Source organism: Macrotis lagotis, chromosome 2 (genome assembly GCF_037893015.1).
Source record: "Macrotis lagotis isolate mMagLag1 chromosome 2, bilby.v1.9.chrom.fasta, whole genome shotgun sequence".
NCBI lineage: Eukaryota > Metazoa > Chordata > Mammalia > Peramelemorphia > Peramelidae > Macrotis > Macrotis lagotis.
Window position 1 is genome coordinate 82,328,720 of NC_133659.1, and position 27,712 is coordinate 82,356,431.

The window sequence follows — 27,712 nt, forward strand, 5'->3', positions numbered from 1 at the left end:
AATATGAGCTGAAAATAGACATTTGTGGATGAATTTTTCATACTAGGAGTTATCTTTATAGTTGTGCTATTGATTGAGAGTTAGGGTAAACCCAGAATTTATCTACTTTTTGTTTATTAAAAAAATTCAAAAGCTCTTAAAAAGCATTAAAAAGCTCTTTTCCAATAAGGTATCCAATACCTTGCATATACTTTGCATATACATGTGCATATAAGATCATAGAATAATTTTTGACATGTAGCAACAGAAATAACTTTCTTTGAAGATGCTTTTAACAATATGATATTAAATATGATAGCAGAATACATATGTTCACTAAAGCTGCTTGGTAGTTTTATATAAAAATGATATCCAAAGGGAAATTGATTGATCCTTTTTTGATCAAATCATATTGTTTTCATCAGGACTTAGAATAATACAGGAGTTCCATAGTTATTTGGTAGCAAATACACATGGGGACAGTAACAATTCACACGGGAACAATCAAATGGATGAATGATTTATGGCATATCTTGGTGATCAGGGATTCACAGCTATATACATTTTATCATGGAAATACTGCTATTGAAAAGATAGGTTGTTATATCAGGAAGGTCCTTGGGATTATCAAAGATTCTGCTCAGTGTCCCAAATGCAATGTAGTTTGATTTCTTCTTCCTAGTTAACTCTACGTTCAATTCATTTGAAATGTCTGTCCATGACATATAACTTAATTGACAAACACAGTGAGTTCTCTGTCCAACTGACTTTCTGTAATCAACATTTATTGACTTCTAACCAAGATGGCAGAGAGCAGACAGGCACTGTGTTAAGTGCTCCTTTTTTCCCTCAAAAACAACATGAAAGAAACCTCTTTACAGAAATTCTATCAACCAAATCCAGAAAGAGAAGCTAGAACACCTACCAAGAAGGTTTGTCTCAGGGGACCGTGGGTGAAAGGGGAGATGGGAGCAGAGGATTAGCATGGGGATGGTAGCTCGGGGAAGACAGAGGGCCATCCTCAGCCACAGAGACTTTGGTGAGTGATGGGTAGGAGATCCAACTTTAGCTGTGGATGGAGTCTTTGGGCCGGGGGAGGGGAACTATGGGAGGGTGAGTACCAGCACAGTCTCAGAGCATGCCTGAAGAACAACCATCTGGGCAGAAGACTTGAGCTAAATACATTCAGCACAGCCCTTTGCCCAGAACAAACAACAAACAAGCCCCCCACCCCCCACCCTCTCAGGACAACAGAGCTCACTCAATTGAAAGAAATAAACTCCCTCCCCCAGGGCCCAGCCCAGTGTTCAAGGTCAACTCAGACCCTGCTGCTGAGGGCCAGAAACACTCCAGAGAAAGCAACCAGTGCCCCCTGCTGGCTGGCCCTTGGAATTACTAAGCCAAGTGAACAAAGCATCTAGGATCTTCAAAAGAAGACCTCTGAAAGACAGCCCCCCAACAAGATACTAGAAATATGAAGAAAGTCCAGTGAAAAGGGGGCCCATGGAGAAATACTTAGAAGAAATAGATTCTAACTCAGAGAGATTTAGCACTTTTGACGAGAATATGAATTGGTCTCCATCCCAGAAAGACTTCATTGAAGAAATCAGGAAGGAGTTTAAAAATCAAAGAGAAAAATTGGGAAAAGAAACTCAAGAGAAAATTAACACCTTGCAACAAGAAAACAAATCCTTGGAAAATACAACTGGACAAATACAAAATGAGAATAATTCTCCTAGAACTTCAATTGGCCAAATGTAAAAAGAAAATGATTCTCTCAAAACTACACTTGGGCAAATGGAAAATTCCTTAAAAAACAGAATTGACCAACTGGAAAAGGAGTTGTGAAAGGTAAGTGAAGAAAATTCTTCTCTAAAAAAAGAATGGAATCAATGGAAACTAATGACTTCATGAAACAACAAGATTCTGTTAAAGAAAAACCAAAAGATAAAAAAAAATGGAAGTAAACATAAAATACCTTATCCACAAAACCACTGACCTCAAGAATAAAACAAGAAGGGACAAACTGAGAATTATAGGCCTTCCTGAAAACATTGAAGAGAAAAAAAAATCCTGGAATTAATGTTACAGGACTTAGTGATGGAAAATTGCCCTGATATCATGGAACCAGAGGGCAAAATAGTTACTGAAAGAGTACATCAGTACCCTTCAGAAAGAGATCCTAAAATGAAAACACCAAGGAATGTTGTGGTCAAATTCCAGAACTATCAGATAAAAGAGAAAATCCTACAAGCATCCAGAAAGAAACAATTTAAATACCAAGGAGACACAGTAAGGATTACACAGGACCTGGTTGTATCAACATTAAGGGATTGAAGGTCCTGGAATGAGATATTCTGAAGAGCAAGGGAGCTTGGAATGCAGCCAAGAATCCACTACTCAGCAAAGCTGAACCTTCTCTTTCAGGAGGAAAGATGGACATTTAATGAAATGGGAAACTTCCAATATTTCCTGATGAAAAGACCAGAGCTAAATAGAAAATTTGGACATCAAACAGGAGGCTCAAGTGACTCATGAAAAGTTTAATAAAAAGGGTAAAGAAAAAAAAACTGCTAATCAATAATATGAAACTGGCTATATACCCACTGGGGAGAGAGAATCACATAACTGTTAAGAATTAAACCTCTATTAGAGAGAATATACTTAGGCACAAGTGATGGACACATAACTTTTCTGTGACCCAGATAGAATGAGTTAAAAACTACCTCCTTACAAAGAGGAACAGTAAGGAGATGGGAGGATGGAGGAAACTGAATGGGGTAAATCTCATCACATCAAGAGGAAAAAACGCCATTGTAACAGAGAAGAAAAAGTGAATCTTCATCTCATCAGACTTGGCTTAAAGTTAACTAAGATACACTCAGTTAAGTTAAGAAACTTATCTTACCTTTCAAGTATTAAATGAGGGAAAGGGGAGGAGGGGACAGGGAGGGGGAACAGAAGGAAGGGAAGGAGGGGAAAAGTGAAAGGGGAAAAAAGGGAAAGGGGGTTGATATAGGAGTAGGAGGGCAAACACACTGAAGCTGGAGGTATTCAGAAACAAAACACTGGGGAATATAGATAAAGGGAAAAAGGGGAAAAATATAAACAGAAGGAAGATAGCATGGAGGACAATAAAGACTTAGTAAATATAACTTTGTATGTGAATGGGATAAACACTCTGTTAAAACTTAAGTGAATAGCAGAGTGGATTAAAAACCAGAATTCTACAATATGCTGCTTACAAGAAACTCATTTGAAGCAGAGAGATACATATAAAGGTAAAAGGTTGGAGCAAAATATATTTTGCTTCAGCTGAAGTGAAAAAAAGCAGGGGTAGCAATGCTTATCTCAGACAAAGCAGCTGAAAGAATAGATAGCTTTAAAAGAGATAAGGAAGATAGTATAGATAAGTAATTTCAATACTAAATATGTATGCACCCAATGGTATAGCATCCAAATTCTTAAAGGAGAAGTTGAAAGAACTACAGGAAGACCTAGACAGCAAAACTCTATTAGTGGGAGACTTCAACCACCCACTCTCAGATTTAGACAAATCTAACCATAAAATAAAGAAGTTAAGGAGATAAATAGATTGTTAGAAGACCGAGATATGATAGACTTATGGAAAAAACTGAATGGATGCAGAAAGGAATATGCATTTTTTTCTGCACTACATTGCACTTACACAGAAATTGACCATGTACGGGGTGGTGGTGGTGGTGGTGGTGGTGGTGGTGGTATAAAAACCTAATGATCACAGAAAGGACAAAATAATGAATACATCTTTCTCAAATCATAGCACAATTAAAATCATACACAATACTGGATCAGGGAGATGCATCTTCAAAACTAACTGGAAACTAAATAACCTCATTTTAAAGAATGAGTGAATCAAGCAACAAATTATAGAAAGAATTAATTATTTCATATTAAATAGTGACAGTAATGAAACAACATACCAAAACCTATGGGATGTACTTAAGGCAGCTGTTAGGGGATATATTATATTTTTACATGCTTACATGAATAAATTAGAGAAAGGAGAAATGAATGAACTAAATATACAACTAAAAATTAGAAGAAAAAAACAAATTAACCCCCCCAATTCAATACCAAATTAGAAATTCTAAAAATTAAAGGAGAAATTAATAAAATCAAAAGCAAGAAAACTATTGAAATAATAAATAAAACCAAGAGCCGGTTTTATGAAAAACCCATAAAATTGATGTCTCTTGTCAATTTAATTAAAAAAAGAAAAAAAATTGCTAGTATCATAAATGAAAAGGGTGAACTCATCACCAATGAGGAGGAAATTAAAGTAATAATTCAGAATTATTTTGCCCAACTCTGTGCCAATAAATTTGACAATCTATTTGAAATGGATGAATATTTACAAAAATATAAGTTCCCCAGATTAAATGAAGAAAAAAATTAAAAACCCATATAACCCTATCTCAGAAAAAAATTTACCAAGCCATTATTAAACTCCCTAAGAAAAAAATCTCCAGGCCAGATGGATTCACAAGTGAATTCTTTTTTTTTAGGTATTTGCAAGACAAATGGGGTTAAGTGGCTTGCCCAAGGCCACACAACTAGGTAATTATTACGTTTCTGAGGCTGGACTTGAACTCAGGTATTCCTGACTCCAGAGCTGGTGCTCTATCCACTTTTCCACCTAGCCATCCCCACAAGTGAATTCCATCAAACATTTAAGGAACAATTTGTTCCAATTCTATATAAACTCTTTGGGAAAATAGATGGAACTCTGCCTAACTCTTTTTATGACACCAATATGGTAATGATACCTAAACCAGGAGGAGTTAAAACAGAGAAAGAAAATTATAGACCTATATCCCTGATGAATATAGATACAGAATATAGATACAGAAATCCTAAATAAAATCTTAGCAAAGCAATTACAAGGATAATACATTATGATCAAGTAGGATTTCTCCAAGGAATTCAGGATTGGTTCAATATTAGGAAAACTGTTAGTATAATTAATTATATAAATAACAAATCTATTAGAAACCATATGTCATATCAATAGATGCTAAAAAAGCTTTTGACAAAATATAGCACCCATTCCTACCAAAAACTCTAGAGACTGTAGGAATAAATGGATTGTTCCTCAAAATAATAAGCAGTATCTATCTGAAACAATAAACAAGCATTATATACAATGGGGATAGGGTAGAGGCATTGTCAATAAGATTGGCGGTGAAACAAGGATGCCCATTATCACCACTACTATTCAATATTGTATTAGAAATGTTAGCTTCAGCAATAAGAGAAGAAAAAGAAATTGAAAGAATTAGAATTGGGAAGGAAGAGAAAAAACTCTCACTTTTTGCAGATGACATGATAGTATACCTAGAGAATCCCAAAATGTCATCTAAAAAGCTATTAGATAAAAATAGCAACTTTAGCAAAGTCGCAGGATATAAAATAAACCCTCATAAATCCTCAACATTTCTATATATGACTAGCAAGATAAAGCAGAAAGTGCTAGAAAGAGAAATCTCATTCAAAGTAACCTCGGACAATATAAAATACTTGGGAGTCTACTTGCCAAGGCAGACTCAGAAATGAAAACAATTACAAAACAGTTCTCACACAAATTAAATCAAATTTAACAACTGGACAAACATTAACTATTCATGGATAGGTCGAGCTAATATAATAAAAATGACAATTCTACTCAAACTAAACTTCTTGTTTAGTGCCCTACCAATCAAAATTCCCCCCCAAAAATTACTTTAATGAGTTAGAAAAAGTTGTAAGTATATTTATATGGAGAAATAAAAAGTCAAGAATTTCCAGGGATTCAATGAAAAAAGTGTAAAAGAAGGTGGCTTAATCTTACCAGATCTAAAATTATATTATAAAGCATCAGTCATCAAAACTGTTTGGTACTGGCTAAGAAATGGAGTGCTGGATCAATGGAATAGACTATGTGCAATAGCAGGAAATGATTATAGTAACTGCTACTTGATAAACCTGAAGAATCCAGTTATTAGGATAAAAACTTTCTCTTCAATAAAAACTGCTGGGAAAATTGAATGTTAGTATAGAAGAAACTTAGATTCAACCAATACCTCACACCCTATACCAAGGCAAGATCAAAAAATGGATACAGGATTTAGACACAAAGAACAATATTATAAACAATATAAAAGATCAAAGAGTAGTGTACCTGTTAGATCTATGAAAAGGGAAGCAGTTTATCATCCAGGAAGTGATGGAGAACATCATTAAAAGCTAACTAGATAATTTTGATTACATTAAATTAAAAAAACTTTTGCTCTGACAAAACCACTGTAACCAAGAACAAAAGAAATGTAGTAAATTGGGAAACAATTTTTACAACTAGTATTTCTGACAAAGGACTCATTTCTAAAATATACAGAGAACTGGAATTTCAAAAAATTTTCAAAATAACAAGCCATTCCCCGATTGACAACTGGTCAAAGGATATATAAAGGCAATTTACAGCTGAGGAAATCAAAGTGATCCATAGTCATATGAAAAATTGCTCTAAATAATTACTTATGAGAGAAATGCAAATTAAAGCAACTCTGAGATACCACCTCACACTTCTCTGACTGGTTAATATGACCAGAAAGGGCAATGATCAATGTTGGAAGGGATGTGGGAAATTTGGAACACTAATATATTGTTGGTGGAGCTGTGAACTCATCCAACCTTTCTGGAGAGCAATTTGGAATTATGCCCAAAGGGCAACCAAAATGTGCATGCCCTTTGATCCAGCAATACCACTACTGTGTCTATACCCTGAAGAGATTATGAAAAAGGGCAAAAATATCACTTATACAAAAATATTCATACTAGCCCCATTTGAGTGGCAAAGAATTAGAAATTAAGTGAATGTCCTTCAATTGGGTAATTGCTTAAAAAACTGTGGTATATGTATGTCATGGAACACTATTATTCTATTAGAAACCAGGAAGAAATGGATGGGAATTCAGGGAAGCCTGGAAGGATTCATATCAACTGATGCTGAGCGAGATGAACAGAACCAGAAAAACATTGTACACCCTAACAGCAACATGAGGGTGACGATCAACCTTAATGAACTTACTCCTTCCTTCAGTGCAACAACCCATGACAATTTTTTGGTATCCGGAATGAAGAATATCATCTCCTGAATTTGGGCCCTGGATCTGCCATTTATTTGGCTATGTGATACAAAATGAGTCCCTTTTTAGTCTCATTTTTTTAATCAAAAATGACAGTTGAACTACATGATTTTAAGATTCCTTTCAAATCTAAATTAATGATCCTAGAAAAAATGAACATCCTAGAAGCCTCTGATCAAATGCCACATTAGATGATAGGGTAATACAACATAAAAAGTTAAGAAGAAAATGGTTGGTTTTTTTTGGTCAAATTTACTGGCAATTAGAAAAGCAAAATATAGTCAAGTATTACCTCAAAATGCAGATTAAATCATCTTTCTTTGTACAGGGTTCTCCTTCTATAGCTGTTCTTCACTTTAATTTGATATGCTATGATTTTCCTTTTTGACGCAGTTGTCTTATGACATTTGTGTTGACTGTATTTTCTTTATTCTTATAGGTATATGTCATCTTTATATTCTCATCCTGATTTTCCAGAGAAAGGGCCAAAGGAAATTAATGAAGAGCTAATGGCCAGTGTCAGCCATAATCCCCTTTTGCTACTCACACCCCAGAAAGTCAAACGCTATATTGAGTCCTTATGGAAGAAGAAAAGTTCGGGACAGCCAGTCACTTTTACTGATATCTTTGGGATGTTAATTGGAGAAACCCTAATCCACAATGTAAGTCACACCAGTGTTTCTAGTTCCATTTTAATTAGAAATGGTATCTTCCATCAGATTGTATAAAAATTTTTTTTCTTAATTGCAATGCATATAACTGGACTATTATTGCTTATTTAAGCAATGAAAATTTTTATGAAGTCTAAATGATTAAGTAAATGTCTGGTACTAAGGCCCTTAATGGAATGTTCCAGTCTTTTTCCTCCTGATGAATGGAGTAGATGCCTAATTACAAGGCTATGAGAAAGCATAATCATAGAAAATTTCCCTAGAAATTTATTTTATATAGAAATTTCCTTAGAAATATTATTGATAATAATAATAGTAATAATAATAATAGTGACAGTTATTTGACACTGATATTGTACTTGAAGGTTTGTGAAGGTCTGCACTACTTGATACAATATTCTTGGGAGGTAGGGATATTATTATTCCCATTTTATAAATTGGAAAGTAAATGATTTACTTATGGGTCCACAAAGTGAGTATCTGAGATAGTATTCCAACCATTCTGTCATGACTCCTAGTCCAACACTCTTCCCATTTGTCTTTAGAATTATTATGCAAGAAACCATTTTAACACTTCCATAATCAGAGAGTCTGTATGTGATTTCATTAGTATGAATATGTCCTCTAAATACTCTTGTGCTCAAAATTATCATCTCTTTTCTATAGAGAAAATCACAGTCAGTAGTGCAATGAACTTGTAGTACTTACTGGGAAAGAACAAGCTTATTTGTGGATGTTAGATTAATTTGACCATGAAGTTTTGTTTTATGTAGTTAGCAATTAGCTATTTGAGTTATAGAAAGTATATCTTTACTACCTGACTTTATGTTTTGCAAAATGCTTTACTAACAGTTTACTTACTCTTTTCTCTCACTTGTCCAGCCTTAACACACATAAGTTTTTTAGAAGAAGGAGTAGGGGCAAGTCAAAACATACACACATACACACATACATACATATCAGGAAGGATGCAGGATTGCCAGGGGATGTTGCCCTCAGTTTAAGGGAATGGACCACATGGAGTACGCCCACCTGACTGATGACCACAGCTTAGCATTCCATCTGAATATAAAACAGAGGAGATGGAGAAGGATCCTTCAGTGCCAAGGTATCCTGAGGGAAAGTTCCTTCCTGACCCCATAATTAGCAGTTCAATTGAAGACGTAACTTCCTAGACTGTTTTTAGAATGCAGATAATTACTTCATACAGTCTGCCTTTCATTCTGTTTATATAGATTTCTAAAAGTAATGAACAAACTTTTTATTATGCAGATTCAAAATCATTTAGAAACATCTCTCACTGCCTGCTAAAAAGGTAGCATGGATTAATAAAAGAAGTGTTGGATCTGGAGTCAGGGAAACCTAGATTTAAATCCCACCTCATACATTTATATCAACTCTTAATTTTGAGCTTTTTGTTACCTTCTCTAAATCTCTTTCCTCTTCTATAAATTAGGATGGAAAAACCAAATAAAAGCTGCAAAAACATTTTGAAAATTTTAAAGTGCTACATAAGTGACAACCATTATATTTAACTTATTCTTGTCTCTTCTTTTTCTTTGATCAGAGAATGAGCTGTACTCTAAGTAGTCTGAAAGAAAAAATTAATAAGGCACAGTGTCCTTTGCCCCTCTTTACCTGTCTCCATGTGAAACCTGATGTTTCAGAGTTGATGTTTGCTGGTATGACTTCCATTTTTCTACATTTTCCTGTTTGTTTTTGTATGTGCCTTATTTTTAGGTCACAAGTGATCTGCAAAAATCATAATTGCTTTTGATGTTCAAATATTGTCCTCTGAGAATCCTAGGGTGGAACTAACCTCCCATTGATCACTGAGAGTTGCAGGCTTACCTTTGTTTGCTATGTGCTTAAGGCGACTTTCTGAAAAGCATTTGTTTTATTTCAGTATCTATGTGAGATGGAGTTTAGGAATTCTGCTGTGGAGTGATAAATGGGCATAATTATGTCAGACATTTGAATGAGTTTTTTAAAAAACCATTTAGTAAAGATATTTGCTCACAAACACCATCATATCCTCACAGGAATCCTTTGCAGCTGAGTACTGTGGATTATCCCAATTTTGTAATCTAAGAAACTGAGATGTTAAGAGATAAAATTACTTGTCCATGATTACTCTACTTGTAAACATGAGTAAGATTTGAATCCAAGCCCCAAACACTTTCCTCATAATCTAACCATCTATAGAAAATACAACCTATACAAATATGGGATAGATAATGGGTGGCCATATGTAAAGAAGAAAGGAAAAGAGCTGAATAGCAAGAACAACATCTGTGATAGCTTGTTACTTTATATAGTCCATGAAATGAAGAAACTTCCTATTTCTGCTGAGATCAATCAGAATCACAATTCTGAGATGTATATTTCTCAATATACTCAATCTTGGGTCAGCCCTTTATAGAGTTCTGTAATTATTTCTAACCATTACATTTAAAGAAGAGTTCAGAAGAACAGAAGGAGTGAAAGGGAAGTGCCAGAGACAATTAAAGGAAGATAGTAAAAGAGAAAGAATAACAAAATGTTCTATTAGGAATCTCAGTGTTACCACTAAGCAATTATTTGTCCTCCCTGTGCCTGAGTTTCCTCATTATTAAAATAAAATATCTGGAACTAAATGACCTCAAAGATCCCCTCTAGTTTAGTAATATGATGTTCCAAAGATGACAGCATGAAATTTAAGTTTAGATGCAATAATGAATTGCCTAGCAGTGAAGTTTACTAAATCTTATGATTTTTCAGAATAGGAACTTTTAAAAATCTTTCTGGGATGGTTCCCTAGGGGTTTTACTTGGAGGTAAAAGGATAGTCTTCTTTAAAGGGTCTCCCATGGGTCCTTTCTGTCCTATGCTATAATTCTGGGAAATGACTAACTAATGAGATTTCAGTTCCAGTCAATAACATAAAAAAGAAACAGATGGGGGAAATAATAAAACATATATATATATATATATATATATATATATATATTCATTCATTCAGCAATTTATTAAATATTTCTTTTGGACCAAGAATTGCATGAGACACTAAAAAAGACAGAGTGAAAATTTGGTCCATGCTCTCATGGAAATTATATATCCTCTGTAAAGAGCAATAATTTTATATAAAGTACCTGAAAACAAACTTAAATGATTTCATCTCTCAGGAATTATTTCACGATGTTTGAAGCATACCAGTGAATTACTATTTTCCCCCCATTTGATTCTTTAAATATAACACCTGAAGAACGTGTCTTGGCTTGTGGTGTCTGAATGAAATACATCACTTTCTTACTCATTACATTACTGAAGTACAAGCAATCCCATCATGTTGATTCTTGTTGGCCACCTTCACTGTATCTGATAACATTCCTCTGGGGTGCTGGGGCAGGTTCCTAACCTGCTAAGCTGACAACCCTTTTATGCCCAAGGCTTAGGCTGTTCATTCTATTCTTAGCATAACTGACCTTGGTGACTGGCATAAGTTATACCCTACACTGAAATAATCATTACTAATGAAACATATTTAAACAGTCATTTCAGGAATGCTTTCACTGATTCTTTTTAATGGACCTATTACTTTTAAGACATTGTTCTGCTGATGAAATAAAAGTCCTCTAGTGCCATCTTTTGGAAAGAATTGGGGTAGGATGAGATAGGAGAATACAGGTGGAATTTATTTCACTTATTTGTTTATTCTTTTCAAAAGCATCTATTGAATGTCCAATATATCAATAACACTGGACTTGGTCCTTATGAGTATGAAAAATAAATATGTTATAGTCCCTCCTCTAAAAGCTTATAGTCTCAATGGGGAGATATAATATATAACTATGTATTTATCTATGTATATGTGTATATATAATATATATATTAAAGCAATATATATTGTGTATATGTACACACACACACTAAAACAGAGAAGTGTCAGCAACTTAAATATTAGTTGAATTTTTGTTATTCAGTGTCATGTCCAACTCTTCATATCCTGGAAAAAAAGAATAGCACTATAAAATTGCATATATATGATCTATATGTATTTTTCTTGAGAAATTAGCTATTAACTTTTTTTTGGTGGTTGTCACTTTCAGATTGGGTGGAATTCAGTCCATACGAGATTGGAATGGCTAAATATGGTACATTTATGGCTCCTGACTTGTTTGGAAGCAAATTTTTTATGGGCACAGTTGTAAAAAAATATGAAGAAAATCCCCTACACTTCTTAATGGGTATGTCATCTGGGTCTTGTAATTCAGGATTACTTGGTTCTTTTATACTTGACTTTTTGCCAGTTAATTTTTAATCTCTCTCTCTCTCTCTCTCTCTCTCTCTCTCTCTCTCTCTCTCTCTCCCCTAGGTGTTTGGGGTAGTGCATTTTCTATATTGTTCAATAGAGTCCTGGGAGTTTCTGGTTCCCAAACTAAAGGATCGACTATGGAAGAAGAATTAGGTAATTTGAAAACAAAGAAAATATATGTATATGTAAATTTGATTAAGATAAATTCCAGAAATTGAAAATTCTAATATAATTTTTAAAAAAATTCAAATATTATAAATCAATATGAGACCTAAGAAGCCTAGATAAGTTAACTGAGGATTGAGATGGGGAAAGTCAAACACCACTGGAGAGAGGAAACTTTTTATTCCCCTGCTCCCCCAACTGCACATGTTAAAGGGCAGAAACAATGAGAAAATTGTCCAGTCATTTTGGTCATCTTCAACTCTTCCTGATCCTATTTGGGATTTTCTTGACAAAGATACTGGAATGGTTTGCCATTTCCTTCTTCAGTTCATTTTATTGAGGAGGAAACTGAGGCAGATGAGATTAAATGACTTGTCTCAAGGGTAATACAAGTAAGATGAATTTTCTTGACTTTAAGTTTGGCATTCTTAACTACTAAGTCACCTGGGAAGATTCATCTTCTTGAAATCATATTTGACTTCAGACACTTACTAGCTATATGACCCTGGGAAAATCATTTGCCCTCATCTGTGTCAATTTTCTCATTTGTAAAATGAGTTGAAGAAGGAAATAGTAAACCATTCCAGTATCTGACAAAAAAACCCCAGAGTGTCACAAAGAGTTTTGCAGGACTGAAAAATGACTCAACAATAACTTATACCATGCTATCTTCTATATGGATGTCTGAGGAGATAAACACTTAAGCTAGATAGATGCACTGGTATTGTACATTAGTTTTAGGATGGCAGTTTAAAATAGAATAATCTCTCAAATGAAACTGGAAAATAAGGAGCAATGATAAATTGATCATTATCAAATTGTTAAATGGAAGTTATATCTGATTCTATAGTTACACTAGCATAGTTTTAGAGTCAATGTCCTAAACAGAGAAAGAGAATGCCTTCATTGCTATTTTATATGGAAAGAAATGTAACTCTTCAAACCATGTCTGTTGAATACTACTGATAAATTCTGAATTTAGCTTTCTGTGGATCAGGAATGGGATGGGGCTGAAGTAATATATTGAAATGTTGTTGGGATAATGACATAGTTGGGTAGCATAGAAACACAACATATAGACATAAGAAAGCAGGCCTTTTATAACAAATTAGGTAGAAGAGTATTCTTATTATGAGATATTCACTTTGGTTTGTGGTTAGAAATTTGCTTGCTTCATGTAATGTTTCTGAAAATATGTGGGTCAGACTTGCAGGAAATCATTCTGGTTTAGGGTCTCTAGGTGGGCTGATCTGATAAACCAAATGAGATGAAGGGGTTACTTAAAATTAAAACAAAGAGGTCACTGAGAGTTGATTTTGGAGCAATACTTTAGTTTTTATTCATTAACATTTCAGCAGGTCCTTAGAATTTTTAAGGTTTTTTTCCCCTCAGATGTTAAGACTTATTTTTTGTGCTTAAATTTGGGTAAATGCAACTTACTGCTTCTTTAATAGAAAACAGCCATGAAGCAGATTGTTGTATTTGAAAGTGTGTTGGACTTAAGTCAGAAATCATGATTTGAATATTTAAAAGCCATGTAATCTTGGGAGACTTGCATCATATCTTTGGATCTCAGTTTCCTCCCCTGTAAAATGAGAGCACTAGACTAACTGACCTTAAAGATACATTCTAACTCTAAATCTGAGTCTGTGAATATGACCTGTCAAAAGTTTGAACCTTAAACAATTTCTAGATAGCCAAAAAACTTTTAGGCACAGATATGAACTTGAAAGACATGAAAAATAGTATCATACAGCAAGGATAACATTTAAGGAAGTAGTCTTTTAAATCAAAGTGTGAAATATGTATGTGGGGGGTTAATTAATATATCAAGAGGGAAAACCAGCTTGGCATCTTGAATAGAGAGCCATAGTTGAAACTAGGAAGACCTGGGATCAAGTCCTGCTTTTAACAAATATTGTTTGTGTTATCTTGGGCAAATCATTTAAATTTTCAAAGCTCTCACCATCTCACCAAAATGATAATCCAGGAAAAGATGGTGACCTATGTGGGTATCTTATATGTATTTATATGGGTATTCCTTATATGTATAAAAATTACAGGTAAATACCTACTACCCCTATTAAGAGGGTAAGAATAAGACAATAACAATCACAATTTTCTAAACATGTAAATATGGCAACATTAGGAAAAATAATATAATTCTTTTTTTTTCTCCTTGGACCATTTGTAATGAAGGACAATTTATCATTATTTACCTATTTTCTACACATACTTGTAGTAGTAATTCCAGTGAATTTTGTTTATGAAGACTAGTTTGGAACTGAAAATAAAAGATTTAAGTCTATGAGATGCCTGTCTGTAATTTTAAGATAATCCCTGAACCCATCTGAATCTTTTGGTTTTGGATCATTAAGTAACTACCTAGGAATCCTGACAACTCTCTTTAGGTATATCCACTGACTTAGGTTATGTTTAGGACTATGTGCTTTCATGCCTGGTACCTACTTGGAAATCACCAAATATAAGCAAAGAGGCTTATTTGATAAGTAGAAACAATGCCTATTAGAACATCCTCTGGGTGTAAATGTTGAAAATTCTAGCTATGCTATTACATTTAAACAAACACACATGCACACACATACACATGCATATATATACATATATATATATGAACAGATGCATATGCTAATATTCTATTGCATTGATCTGATGGTAAGAGAAATGGATGACTCTAAACCTCAAATTTCAGCGAGTATCCCTCTAGTTCACTTTTGTAAATGGATTCAGTGTATGTCAAAGAAAGCTTTGTATTTACTTCATAAGTGAAGTGAATGGTACTTCATGCTAAATTGCTGTCTCCACTAAAAGTAATTATAAAGCAAATGATTTCAAAGACAAGGTCTGAGAAATCTGAAGTTTTCTGCAACAGTGAAGATAGATAAGAACAACACTACATTTCAGTATTGAGGGATTTTCCATTTGAAGAAACCAAGGTGCAGCATTTTGTCTTTTCCTTTCTTGTAACCTATTGCTTTTTTTGTTTTTGAACAAAATTGAAAGCTCATGCCTTATGTTGGTGCATTTCATTATGGTACAAATTATTTCATAAAATAATATTCTACATCAATATTTTGTCATCTTCTTAAGAATAATGATACATAGATCCTTTACTTCTGATATATTCACCTTAAATTATCTTATCTTCTTTTAAGTTATCCAAAACATGGTATATTTGAGGAAAAAAATGAAAATGAATTATCATCTTTTTCTGGAATTACAGAAAGCTTCTTGTAATAAGGACATGTATATTATCATGATTTTTTTAAAAAAAAATGTTTATACAGATTCATTTGTTGTTTTCCTGAGATTTCTTTCCCTTTAATATTTGAGAGATAAGTTAAAATGTATTAAATTGGCCATAGTAATATTAAGAAATTGCAACATCACAAGTCATGATTATGATTATTATTTTTTGCTTTCCCCAGAAAACATCACAGCAAAACATATTGTGAGTAATGATAGTTCAGACAGTGATGATGAATCACAGGAACCTAAAGGTAAGAAAATTTCCTGTCTAAAGATTCAGTAGTAATAGGGATGGCTTATTTTTTCCTTCATTCTGTTACAGTTTTTCTCCATCCCCCCCATCCCCATTTGGACTTCCATTGGTTATAAATAAATAGAACAATGAAGTAATGGAAGTTGACTTTCCATTCCAAGAAAGTGGACAAAAAAATGGCAAATGTTTCAATTATACTAAAATATACATTAAGAATGAAAGTGTTCTGTTTTGATATCTGCCTAGACATGATTCACCCCACCTTCAATTTTTAAAAACATTTGTGGTGGGGCCGCTAGTTGGTGCAGTGGATAGAGCACCAGCCCTGGAGTCAGGAGGACCTGAGTTCAAAATCCAATCTCAGATACTTAATGATTGCCTAGCTGTGTGACCCTGGGCAAGTCACTTAACCCCACTGCCTTACCAAAACAAACAAAAAACATTTGTGGTTCTATTAAAGTCCAAAGAATATTGAGCTTAAAGAAAGGCTAAAATTGAAGATTACTCAGAATCTGATTTGTAACAACTACAAGACAACTCACCCCCCCACTTCTTTTTCTTGGGGACATAATTTCTTAATAGAGTTGGACTGAAATATCATGCATTCCCAGGTGGCATTGAAATTCAGACTTTGTTAAGAGAAGCATATTGTCAGCTCCTAGGGAGAGGATAATCTTGTTGTACTTTGTCCTCTCAGACAACATCTAAAGTATAATGTTCAGTCATGGGCATTAAATTATATGAAGGTCATTGAGAAATTGGAAAACATGTAAAGAAGGGAAACTAGGATAGTAAAAGACCTTGAGATTATAAAGAGGGAGGGGAAAATTTAAAGGATTTGTTAGTCCGGAGTACAGAAGGTTATGATAATAGCCTTTCTTCAAATATTTGAGAACATTTCTTGGAGAAGAAGAGTTAGATATAGTTTCCTGAGCTCCAGAAAGCAAAATCAGAAGCAATGAATGCAAGACACAAAAGAGACAATTTTGGGCTTTTGTAAAGAAACTTCCCAGTTATTAAGACAATTCAGAAATAATGAGCCTTCTCTCATTTGACATTTTAACAGAGAGAGAGAGAGAAAGAATACTTTGAGAAGGAAGAGTTTCATGCTTGGGTTTGGGTTAAGTTTCTCTTCTTCAGATGTTTTTAGTGCTCCCCTACAACTGTGAAATTCTGTGCTTCTGGGACACTAATTTTTTTGACCAGAATTAAACACAAAGAATTGAGAATTTGGAAGAATCTATGTTTTTTCTTTTATACTTTTATCCTTTATTATATATTTACTTATATATTACATACTCAGGTATAAAATGCTGTAACAAAAGGTAGAAATTTGAAAAATATATTTGAATGAGTCAAAAGATCAGACTTCTAGAAGTATTTTCCCCCTATTTTGCCTTACTATATGTATACTCTTGGATAGATCACTTCCTCTCCTAAGTGCAAATGCTTCATCTTAAATATGAGGATCTTATTATCACCCCTGCTTTTATGGGATTGATCCAAGAATCAAGTGAAATTTGTTATGGTAAAATTGCTATGAAACTAGTTCATGTGAGGACTAGTTCAAAATTTAAAATAGAAGAAAAACACTATGCAATTTAATATTTGCTTAAGATGAAAATAAATGATTTATCTTCTGACTAATGAATTTCTTCCTTCTATATTGTATATATCAAATGTAATGGGAAAGACCATGAACTTCCTTGATGGTTGGTCATTGGGTTGACTAAATAAATAGTATTCAAACCTTGAGGAAAATGACTGGATCATATTACATATCCTGTCTTGCTTAAGAAGTAATGATGAACTTTTGAGTCTGAGCTGGATAGGTAAGAGGTTTTCTATATGAAATCTTGCATCTCTCAAGCCAAAGAGGTATTATGTGAGTGGAAAATCATGAAAGTTATCTCCACTAAAATGTTCATCCTCAGCTGTGATTGTATTTCTCCCACTTCCCCCCTCCAAAAAAAATTCCTTTTCTCAGTCTATTAGTCTTTGTGAATATGAAATATATTCTTTGTGAATATGTGTGTGTGTGTGTGTGTGTCTGTAACCCACAATTAAGAATTCAGGCACCAAAGCACATTAACCAAGGGGGGTGGATAGTGCAGAAAACAGTAGTTTATTGAAAGTAACTGGACTAACATTGGTAGGAAAAGTAAAGAGGGGAAGAAGATGGGACTCTTATGGCATCATGTCCTGTAAAATGGTGCTAAAACTATAAAATGCAAAGGATATGACTCAGAGAAACATGGTGGGGGAGGAAGCCTTCATTTTTAGAAAAATCCCCAGTTGTAGTTTTGAACTAGAAAATAAACCAAAACCATTTAAAAAGATTATTTTATTTTCCCAATTACACATGAAGATAGTATTCAACATTCAGCTTTTTGCAGACTTTTGAGTTCCATACTTTTCTACCTTCTACCATTCCCTCCCCTCTTTCTATGGCAGCAAACAATTTAACACAGACTGCACATGTATAAATATGTTTAGCATATTTCCATATTAATCATATTGTCAAAGAAGAATCAGAACTAGAGGAAAAAAAAACATGTGTAAGAAGAAATCCCTAAAACAAGTTTTAAAAAATGAAAATGGTATGCTTTGATCTGCACTTAGACTCAACATTTTTTTCCTTTGGATATAGACAGTATTTTCCATAGCAAGTCTTTTAGAATTGTCTTTGATCACTGAAATGCTATGAGGAGCCAAATCCATCATACTTGATTCATCTCACAATGTTCTTGTTAATGTGCTTAATGTTCTCTTGTTCTGCTCAATTCACTCAGCATCAGTTCATGCAAGTCTTTCCAGGCTTTTCTGAAGTCCGCCTACTCTTGATTTCTTACAGAACTTTAGTACTCCATCAATTCATATACCACAATTTGTTTATACATTACTCAACTGATCCTTCAATTTCCAATTCTTTGCTGCTACAAAAAGAGCTGCTAAAAATATTTTCATATATGTGACACTTTTCCTTTTTTTATGATCTCTTTGGGATACTGACCTAGAAATGATATTGATGGATCAAAGGGTACTCACAGTTTCATTGCTCTTTGAGCTTAGTTCCAATGGCTCTTTAGACTAGTTGGATCAGTTCACAACTCCACAATGCATTAATGTCCCAGTTTTCCCACATCCTCTCCAATATTGATCATTTTCATTTTTTGTCAATTTAGCCAATCTGATTTGTGTGAGGTGGTAACTCAGAAGTGTTTTGTTTTACATTTCTTTCATAGAATATTTTTTATATGGTTATACATAGCTTTGATTTCTTCATCTGAAAATTGCCTGTTCATATACTTTGACCATCTCTCATTAGGGAATGACTTCCATTCTTATAAATTTGACTTAGTTCTCTATATATCGTAGATATGAAAAACCAAGACCATTTTTAGGGGTTAAAAGATAATTTAATATTAACTGTATAGGTAAGTTCATTTGATTTATACTCTAAATCACAAGAAAATAGAAAAATCAGAAATCATAATGTTTAATGTTTAACCTGTGAAATGACTTGACCAAAATTATTATATGCAGTTTTTACCACTTTAGGTTGCTTTTATTGATTTCCAGTATTTTCAATTTCTTTATGCCTTATTTTTATATGTAAGGCACTGAAAATAAAGATGCTGAAAAGGAATATCAAAATAATAATCAAGCAAGTTGGGTTCAGAGGATGCTAATGGCCTTGGTGAGTGATTCTACCTTATTCAACACTCGAGAGGGACGTGCCGGGAAAGTGCACAACTTCATGCTGGGTTTGAACCTTAATACTTCCTATCCATTATCACCTTTGAGAGGCTTTGCTACACAAGAATCTGTAGAGGAAGATGAACTGGATGCTGCTGTGGCAGGTAAGCACACAAGTCCTTTTGTTAGTGTCAATTGTTTTTCCTTCAAAACTAAGCATTTATTATATAAGCATATGATATAATTAGGGCTGGATTTTGGGGATTTGGTTATAGATTCAAAGTATCACAAACTATACATAGTGCTAAGAGAACATCTGTTCTGTCTAGTTATTCTAATCTAGACTAATTCTCTCAGATAAGGAAACTAAAGTCCATAGAGATTAATGGAAACCTATGATCACATGATAAAGGAAAAAAAAAGAAAGCAAAAAACTAAAACAAAACTCCTTCAAGCTTTGCTCTTAACAAAATTTTTATCAACCATTCCTTCTTTTACCTCATCTCATGGGCATTTTTTTTAACTAAAAAAGAGTAAAAGTGGAACTTGTGGGAGAATATTTATGACCAATACATTGAAGCAAAAGTCTCTCTTGGCTTTCTATACTCTAGTGTAATACCTGACAGAAGTTGAGAACTTAATTATTGCTTGTTAAGAAATTGATTGGCTGATTTCTTCTAGTGATTAGATCACTTTTCCCCTTGGTTTTGTTTCATTCTACAAAAGACTTTCCCATTATTGTCCTCTTGTCTTTACATTTGTCTTTTCTTTGACTCAGGGCAATAGTGTAGAAAAGATCTTAGGATGATAATGTAGTAAGACTGAATAAAAGGCTTTGTCATTAAGTAGAAGATTTAATACACACACACACACACACACACACACACACACACACACACACACATATATATATATATATATATATATATATATTTTTTTTTTTTTAGAAGGCAAAAGCCAGGACTATTTCCCCCCATTGCTTGATTTTACTATTAGTATGGTTTTGAGACTCATATTATTGCCTCTCCCTTGCTTATGGAATTGGTGCAAGAATCAAGTGAAATTCGTTATTGTGAAGTTACTTTATCTAAAAAACAAGAATGATATTTCTATTACCCACTCTGTAGAGCTGTAAGGAAAATGCTGTATAAAACTGAAGTGTTTGTAGTGAGCTTTTAGATTTAAAGGGGTGGGATTTCTAGTGAAATTTCTATTTTTTAAAATACTTTATTATATGCAGTAAATACTTTGTGATAATAAACTTATTTTGAGAATAAAAAAAACCTTTGATCTCTGGTATATCATCAAAAGCAAGAGATATTTTCACCCATGGTTTAAGTAGAAGTTGTTATTCACTGTAGTATTTTTTATTTTAAATTTTTTAAGGTATTATTCCAAGATCAACTGAAGATACTGAATTTATTTTCCTTAGTAAAAAGATACTTGGTAGTAGTGGTAGAAACTTGTAGCTATCATCAAATAGTAATTATACAGATATCATGGAATTTAAAGCTGGATTTTGGAAGGTTCCTTTGAAATTTCTTAATAAAAAGAAAAGAAATTTCTTGATATAACTACCTCATTTTTCTGATAAAAGAATAACATGATTATATCATCAAGATCATGCAAATCTTGAGCAGCCTAATGGCACAATGAATATTACACTGGACCTGTGGTAAGGAAAACCAGAGTTCAAATCTAGCTTCAGACACTTACTAGCTCTGTGATCCTGGACATATCACTTAACCACATCTGTCTCAGTTTCTTTATCTTAAGAATAGGGTTATTAATAGTAACTATTTTCCAGGGTTGTTGTGAATATCTAATGGGATGATAAATGTAAAGTGATTAATATAATACTTGAGACATTGCAGGATTTCTAAAATGTTTCCTTCTAACCCAAACTCTAGAGTTCTGTCAACTTTCTTGAACCAATTCTCTAGCATGGATGTTCAATTAAAAAAAATCAGGATTGGAATTTGTAAGAGTAGAACAAAGAGAAGTTGATGGATATGGCAGAAAAACAGATTTTGGAAAATTCTAAGGACAAAACAACTCACTGCCAATAAGAATTATGTCAAAATAGGATAGAAGTGGATTCTCCATTAATGGAGACTATATGATAATTTGTTAGGGACATTACAGGGTGATTTTTTGGGGGGGGGATTGTGTGGTCAGAGTTGGATTTAGAGACCCCGTGGTGCAGTAGAATGTTCACTAAATACATGGGTAGGGCATATGATATTGAACCATAGCTGTTTTAATTGATACAATATTTAAAGTTTTTTTTATAATTTATTGTGATATCTACTATCTGTTCAAATATAAATGCAAATAATTACAAGCTATTATCATTTATTTTGAAATAAAACTTTTCATGCTACTAGTTCTATGTCCTTTAATTTATCTGTGATTAGAAAAAGTGTGCTTCCTCATTTGAGACAATTCAGTTCTTTGGGGTGGTCTTTTTACTGGACTTTTGTTTTTTTAGGAAAAGATTCTCTATTTGGGACCTTACAGTTCTAAATTTATGGACCCATTTTTTTAGATTTAAAGACTTCTAAAATTGCTTCCAATACTAAATTTCTCTGATTTTTATGAAATGTTATAACTATGCTTATGAAAAAATCTAAAGTGATTTTCCCCCCAAACTGAAACCATCATATTAAATGAAGTATTCTTTGGGCATGTGTGATACATTTGTGATATATCAGAAAGTTATATAAAATAAAAATGCATGCAAGTACACTATCAACATTTATTTTTTGCTTTATAATAAATGTCTCTATATATGAATAAATATTGATGAAATGTTCACTGACTTATGAATGTAAACTTTACAGAGTCTTGAAGCAAGTAATTATAAAGAAGCTATAGCTACATATTGTTTTAGTAATTTTTCCTTTCTGAAAAAAATTATTAATGCCATCATGTTTACTCTATGACAGCTGTATTTAGATAATAAATAATTTATTATTTCCTGTGAGCTGGGGGCATATTTCAGGTTTGGAAATTTATATGGTCACTTTCCTACATCTAGCATTTTAACAACTTCCTGGGAATTTTGCAATATTTTATATAGATTTGTAGAAATGTTTACCTGTTCAGTCTGATTTAAAAGCCTAAGGATGATTAGATCCAGAGGAAAAGTTTATGGATGGTGTGTGTAGCACAGCAAACACAATTTTATTACTAATGCTAATGTGATGCTTGTCTTGCTGCTATTTCAGACAAGATATTGTTTCTCTTACTGAGAGATTAGATTGACTCTAGTTTGAAAAGAATACAAGATTGAATGAAGCGGTACTACAGATCCAAAAGAATTATCCATCTTTGGATTCAGAAAATTTGAAGAAGACTAGGTCCCCTAGAAATAGTCAACCAAAAATAGTGAAGGGAGTACAACTACTCAGATATTTCAACCTTTTAAACTCTCAAATTTCATAATTTCAGATGTTCTTACTAGTCAAATAAGAATCCCTTTCTTTTTATCACAATTCTAATTTGCTCATAAAGTATTCTAAGACAGTAAAACATCTTAGTTTGGGAAATAGCAATCAGGATAAATTGATGGTAGTCTCAGAGGGAAAGAACTAAGATTATTGTGGATATTATGATTTTTTTACTATGTAGATGAAGAAAGAAAAATTCATAGAGAAAAACCTTGTTTCATTTTGTAGGTATTAATTGGCAGAGTAAGGATTTAAATCCAGGTCTTAGCCTTCATGAAGTTCAATTATAAAGCAATATTAAAAATTTCAAAGAAATAGAAAGTAGAGACTATGGCTGACTATATTTTATTTTTTTTAATTTTTAATTTTTTTTATTTAAGGCAATAGAGTTAAGTTACTTGCCCGAGGTCACATAGCTAGGTAATTATTAAGTGTCTGAGGCCAGATTTGAACTCAGGTACTCCTGACTCCAGGACCAATGCTCTATCCATTGCTCCACCTAACTGTCCCCTATGATTGACTTTAAAAGTCTTACCTGATAAACTATTGTAGTGATATATTATGAAGTTTCATCATACTATATTGTCATATACAATAGATAAGTAGCATGGGAAGCTTTTCACTCTCCTGATTGGTTCTCAGAATCTAAAAATAATAGTAAAGAAAGTTCCATTCTCAGGTGATACTTAATCTGTGGATCTGATAGTTGAATAAATCTAGGGAACATAAGTCTTAACAAATTATTATATCTTGATTGGAGCAAAGGAAGCAATCATCTAAAGTACTTATAGAAAATCTTTTGAATTTCCAATATATTCAGAAAAATGTCTTGGTCAGATAAATTCTCTTTTCTATATATCATCTGTATAGAGTAGGATTCCTATAGAATTGTTTTTCCTATTTTTCTTCTCTCTTTCAAAAGTTCTTGATTTTGTCACTAATAACTTTTGCCTATTTTTGTATCCCTAGCACTTAATACAGTACCTGAGCCATAGTAGACACTTAAATGTTTATTGACCATTGACTATAATAGATCTGTAAAGGACTCCAGAGATCATTTGGTCCTTATGTTACAGATGAGGAAATTGAGGCCTTCTCCCTTTTTTAATTTTTGTTTTCGTATCTTTCCCTCTTCTCTCACAGCCACCTTGTCATTGATTCATCTTAGGTATCTGGGTAGTAAAGCTTTAGATAATACTGGCCACAATAAAATTCACTTTGCCACTATAGCTTTTTTCCTAAGGAATGGGCAAATGGCTCCTGAGTAGAATCACAGTTAAAATTGAGAAAGCATTATTATGCAGGGGTGCAACAAGACAGGGCTGGCCCAAGAGATGCAAGTTCCAGAAGAGTTAGAGGTCCATACCTAGACTTCTGATGATAACTCAAATTACCTGCATGAAAATTCAAGTGACTGTGGCAAGTCTAAGCATTTATGTGCTTAGTAGAAATGAGGAGAACCAACAAGAGATATCTCAGAAATATTGCATTTACTTTTCATCTTATAAAGTCTTACATTTTTATGCTCTTGAGCCCTTGTGGGGCTCTCCAATACTCCAATTCATATGTGATCTCAATGAGGTGGGTAATCTCTTTCCCAGTAGACAAGTCTCAATCCATTCATTTTGCCCATTCTATATGATTTTCCCCCATATCTTTCCATAAACCCACCACAGAGGATCCATTTGACATGCTAAGGGGATTCCTTTCATATAGGAATCTGGATCATTTGGGGATCTTTTTTAAATTAAAAAAGGATTTTCTTTTCCTTATTCATTAGATTCCTGCTTCTGTCTTTCTTGCTGCTCCTATCTGTTAAAAATTAAAAAATGCTATTCCACCCCCCCAAAAAAAGAATAACATCCAAAAGTGTACATACATACTAAAAGCATTACTCAAAGAAAATGGCTCATCATATCCCTGACAAAAGAAGTCCCTATATGGCAAACTTGGATTTTTTTTATTAACTAACTACTTAATTGTTTTTTTCATCCATGTACACACACGTATATTTTTAAAATACAAAATTTCCTTCCACCCTCCATTCCCACCCCCCTCCCCACAGTAGTGAACAGTCAGGTTAGCATTGTATATATATATATATATATATTTTTTTTTTTGATAAGAATTTTCACCTTAGTCATTTTTAGTATGAAGAATTAGTATTAAGGGAAAGAGATAAATAAGAGATAATTTTTATAAAGTATTCATCAGATACTGAAGGGTTGTTTTTGTTCTGTTTTGTTTTGTTTTTCTTCCTCTGTATAGGGATAACATTGTCCATAGCCATCTAATACAGTTGTCTTAGCTCTCTGAACTGCTGAAAGTGCTTCCATAAAGGTTGATCATCTCACAATGTTGTTGTTAATGTTACATTTTTCTCTTGGTTCTGCTCCCTTCACTCAGCATCAAATCCTTTAAGTCATTCCATGGTTCTCTAGAGTCTGACAATTTATGGTTTCTTATAGAACAATAATTTTCCATAGTTTTCATGTACCATAACTTGTTTACCCTTTCCCCTATTGATGGGCATTCCCTCAAATTCCAATTCTTTGCCATTACAAAAAGAGCTCCTATGAATATTTTGGAACATGTAGGACTTTTCCCATTTTTTATAATTTCTTCAGGATATAGACCTAGAATTGGAATTGCTGGGTCAAAGGGTATGAAGTGTTTTTTTTTTTTTTTTTTTTTTGCTCTTTGGGCATAGTTCCATATTGCTCTCCAGAATGGTAACTTGGATTTGATACCAGATTTATATAAGACTATTTTGTTTTCCAAAATTTACTTGAATATTTATGATGGAATACAGTTAAATCCCATTTCTCCTGTAATTCTTCAATTGTACAACCTTTAGATTGTCTCAGGCAGCTCAAAAGAAAATACTACAGTGAAGTAATAAGTTACTCTCTTTTTTTTTCTTCAAACTGAAAGAGTCTTTCCTTACACAGACTAGGGAAATGGTGCTTTTCATAGAAAGGTGGCTGGTTTCAACTTGTTATCAACTTCCTTGTCATCTCCACCTTTCCTCTGAATTTGGAGATATAGAAACTTCCGGAAACACTTGTTGCATTCTTATTCCTTTCAACTATTTCTTCCTTGCCAACCTACATTCAATCAAAAAAAATGCACATAACCTCACCCTTATTCATCCTTCTTTCCCTCAGCCACATTGAACTACCTATTTATTCATTATTCTTCCCAGTAGGTAGCAGGAAGAACTCTTTCTTGATGAAACATTATGCAAACAAGGTCATGTCATCCTCCACCTCATCCTACTTATAAACTCTTTTTAACCTAGGAACCAGAGGAAATTTCTTCAGATACTCATTGCTCAACTTTTTAATTCTTATCACATACAGACATCTGATCATGTACATCCTGTAAATGAAACATTTTCTGGCCATTGTTAACTTTTCAAGGTTTTAGAGGTGATTAATCGCAAATTCAAATCAAGATATGGACCTATCATACCAGCAAGAGAGAGAATATTGGCCATGTGATGGAGGATCCAAGAAGGAACATGAGCTCTATGGAAATAGTTAACCCCTTCATGTCAAATCTGACCAGAGACAAAAGAAGGACTGACTTTCAAGGTTCCATATATGAAAAAAAGAAAGAAAAAAAAACTTAAGTAACTTTATTATAGTAAGAGTAACTTTTGTTACTTCCACTAATTATCACAATTTGATATCCCTGTAATCCTGCCTATTTTTAGTCAAATGCAAACAGAATAGAATTCTCCTCTGAATCATCTATTTCCCAGAATTTTATTTTGTTGTTCTTCTCATCCCCTCTTCATTTATCTCAAGAAATGACCTAAAATTGGGGCACTTCTTCCCCAGAGCATCATCTTAAATTCTTGAATAAACCTCTATAGCATACCATTATGCTTTCTCTTTTGTGATGCTCTGTGTGACTTGCCTGTTGTGGATATTTAAAACATTCACAGAGCAAAATAGTATTTCTTTGATATCAACCACATAATATCCTCTACACAGGTTGATGGCGAATTTGTAAGGACAAACAAATTGTAACAAAGACTTTGATACGATCAAGTCAGTATTTTATTCAAATAATCAAAATTTCAGACAGAAATACTTAATCAGTAAAATCAAATCAAATAAGGGAAATACAAACAAACTTCTTCAGGGTTTTTCCTATTGTTGCAGGTACCTATAGAAATCAAGAAGCAAAGGTTTGTTACCAGTTATTTTGCTCTTTTTTATCTACTGTGAACAGTATATTAAGGTCATTTCTTTACCTTGTAGGAAAAATACTTATTAGATAGATGTTAACTTTTTTATAGAGTTTCACTTAAGTCTTTATAATTATTCTCCATTTAGTATTACATTGTTGTACAAATAGGATTACAATATGGCTCTAGATGTAGTATCTCCTTTGATCATGACCTTCCAGCTGTTATATTGTTAGCCTCTTTTTATGTGCCAAAATCATAAAGACCCTATTCCTTTCCATCAGAGAAATTCTGTGCTTCTTTCAATTCCAACCTTTGATGAAAAATAGTTATTATGGAATGAAGTGTCCATTGTGCTGCAAAAAAATTAAAAAAAGAAGGTTCCAAATGTGAAATTTCATCATAATTACATATTTCTCCATCAGCATTTTGCACCCATCTGCTAAACTTGAGATTAATAAAAGGCAAAAAGATAGAAAATAAAATAAACTGACCTAGAAAGTGAGGGTAAACAGGTACATTAATGAATCATCAGTGGAGGAATGAATTCATCCAGTCATTCTTTAGAA

The 27,712-nt window shown here is 33.3% G+C and overlaps 1 protein-coding gene across 2 annotated transcripts in view; it reads left to right on the top strand.

The window, feature by feature from the left end:
- Positions 1 to 27,712, top strand: part of PLA2G4A (phospholipase A2 group IVA) — a 184,679-nt gene that overhangs the window by 135,775 nt on the left and 21,192 nt on the right. For both annotated transcript variants that reach the window (XM_074222259.1, XM_074222260.1), the window contains 6 exons: positions 7,582 to 7,804; positions 9,381 to 9,495; positions 11,901 to 12,038; positions 12,167 to 12,259; positions 15,721 to 15,792; positions 19,415 to 19,657. In XM_074222259.1, coding sequence (XP_074078360.1) covers positions 7,582 to 7,804; positions 9,381 to 9,495; positions 11,901 to 12,038; positions 12,167 to 12,259; positions 15,721 to 15,792; positions 19,415 to 19,657 — 884 coding nt within the window. The remainder of the gene's footprint in view (positions 1 to 7,581; positions 7,805 to 9,380; positions 9,496 to 11,900; positions 12,039 to 12,166; positions 12,260 to 15,720; positions 15,793 to 19,414; positions 19,658 to 27,712) is intronic.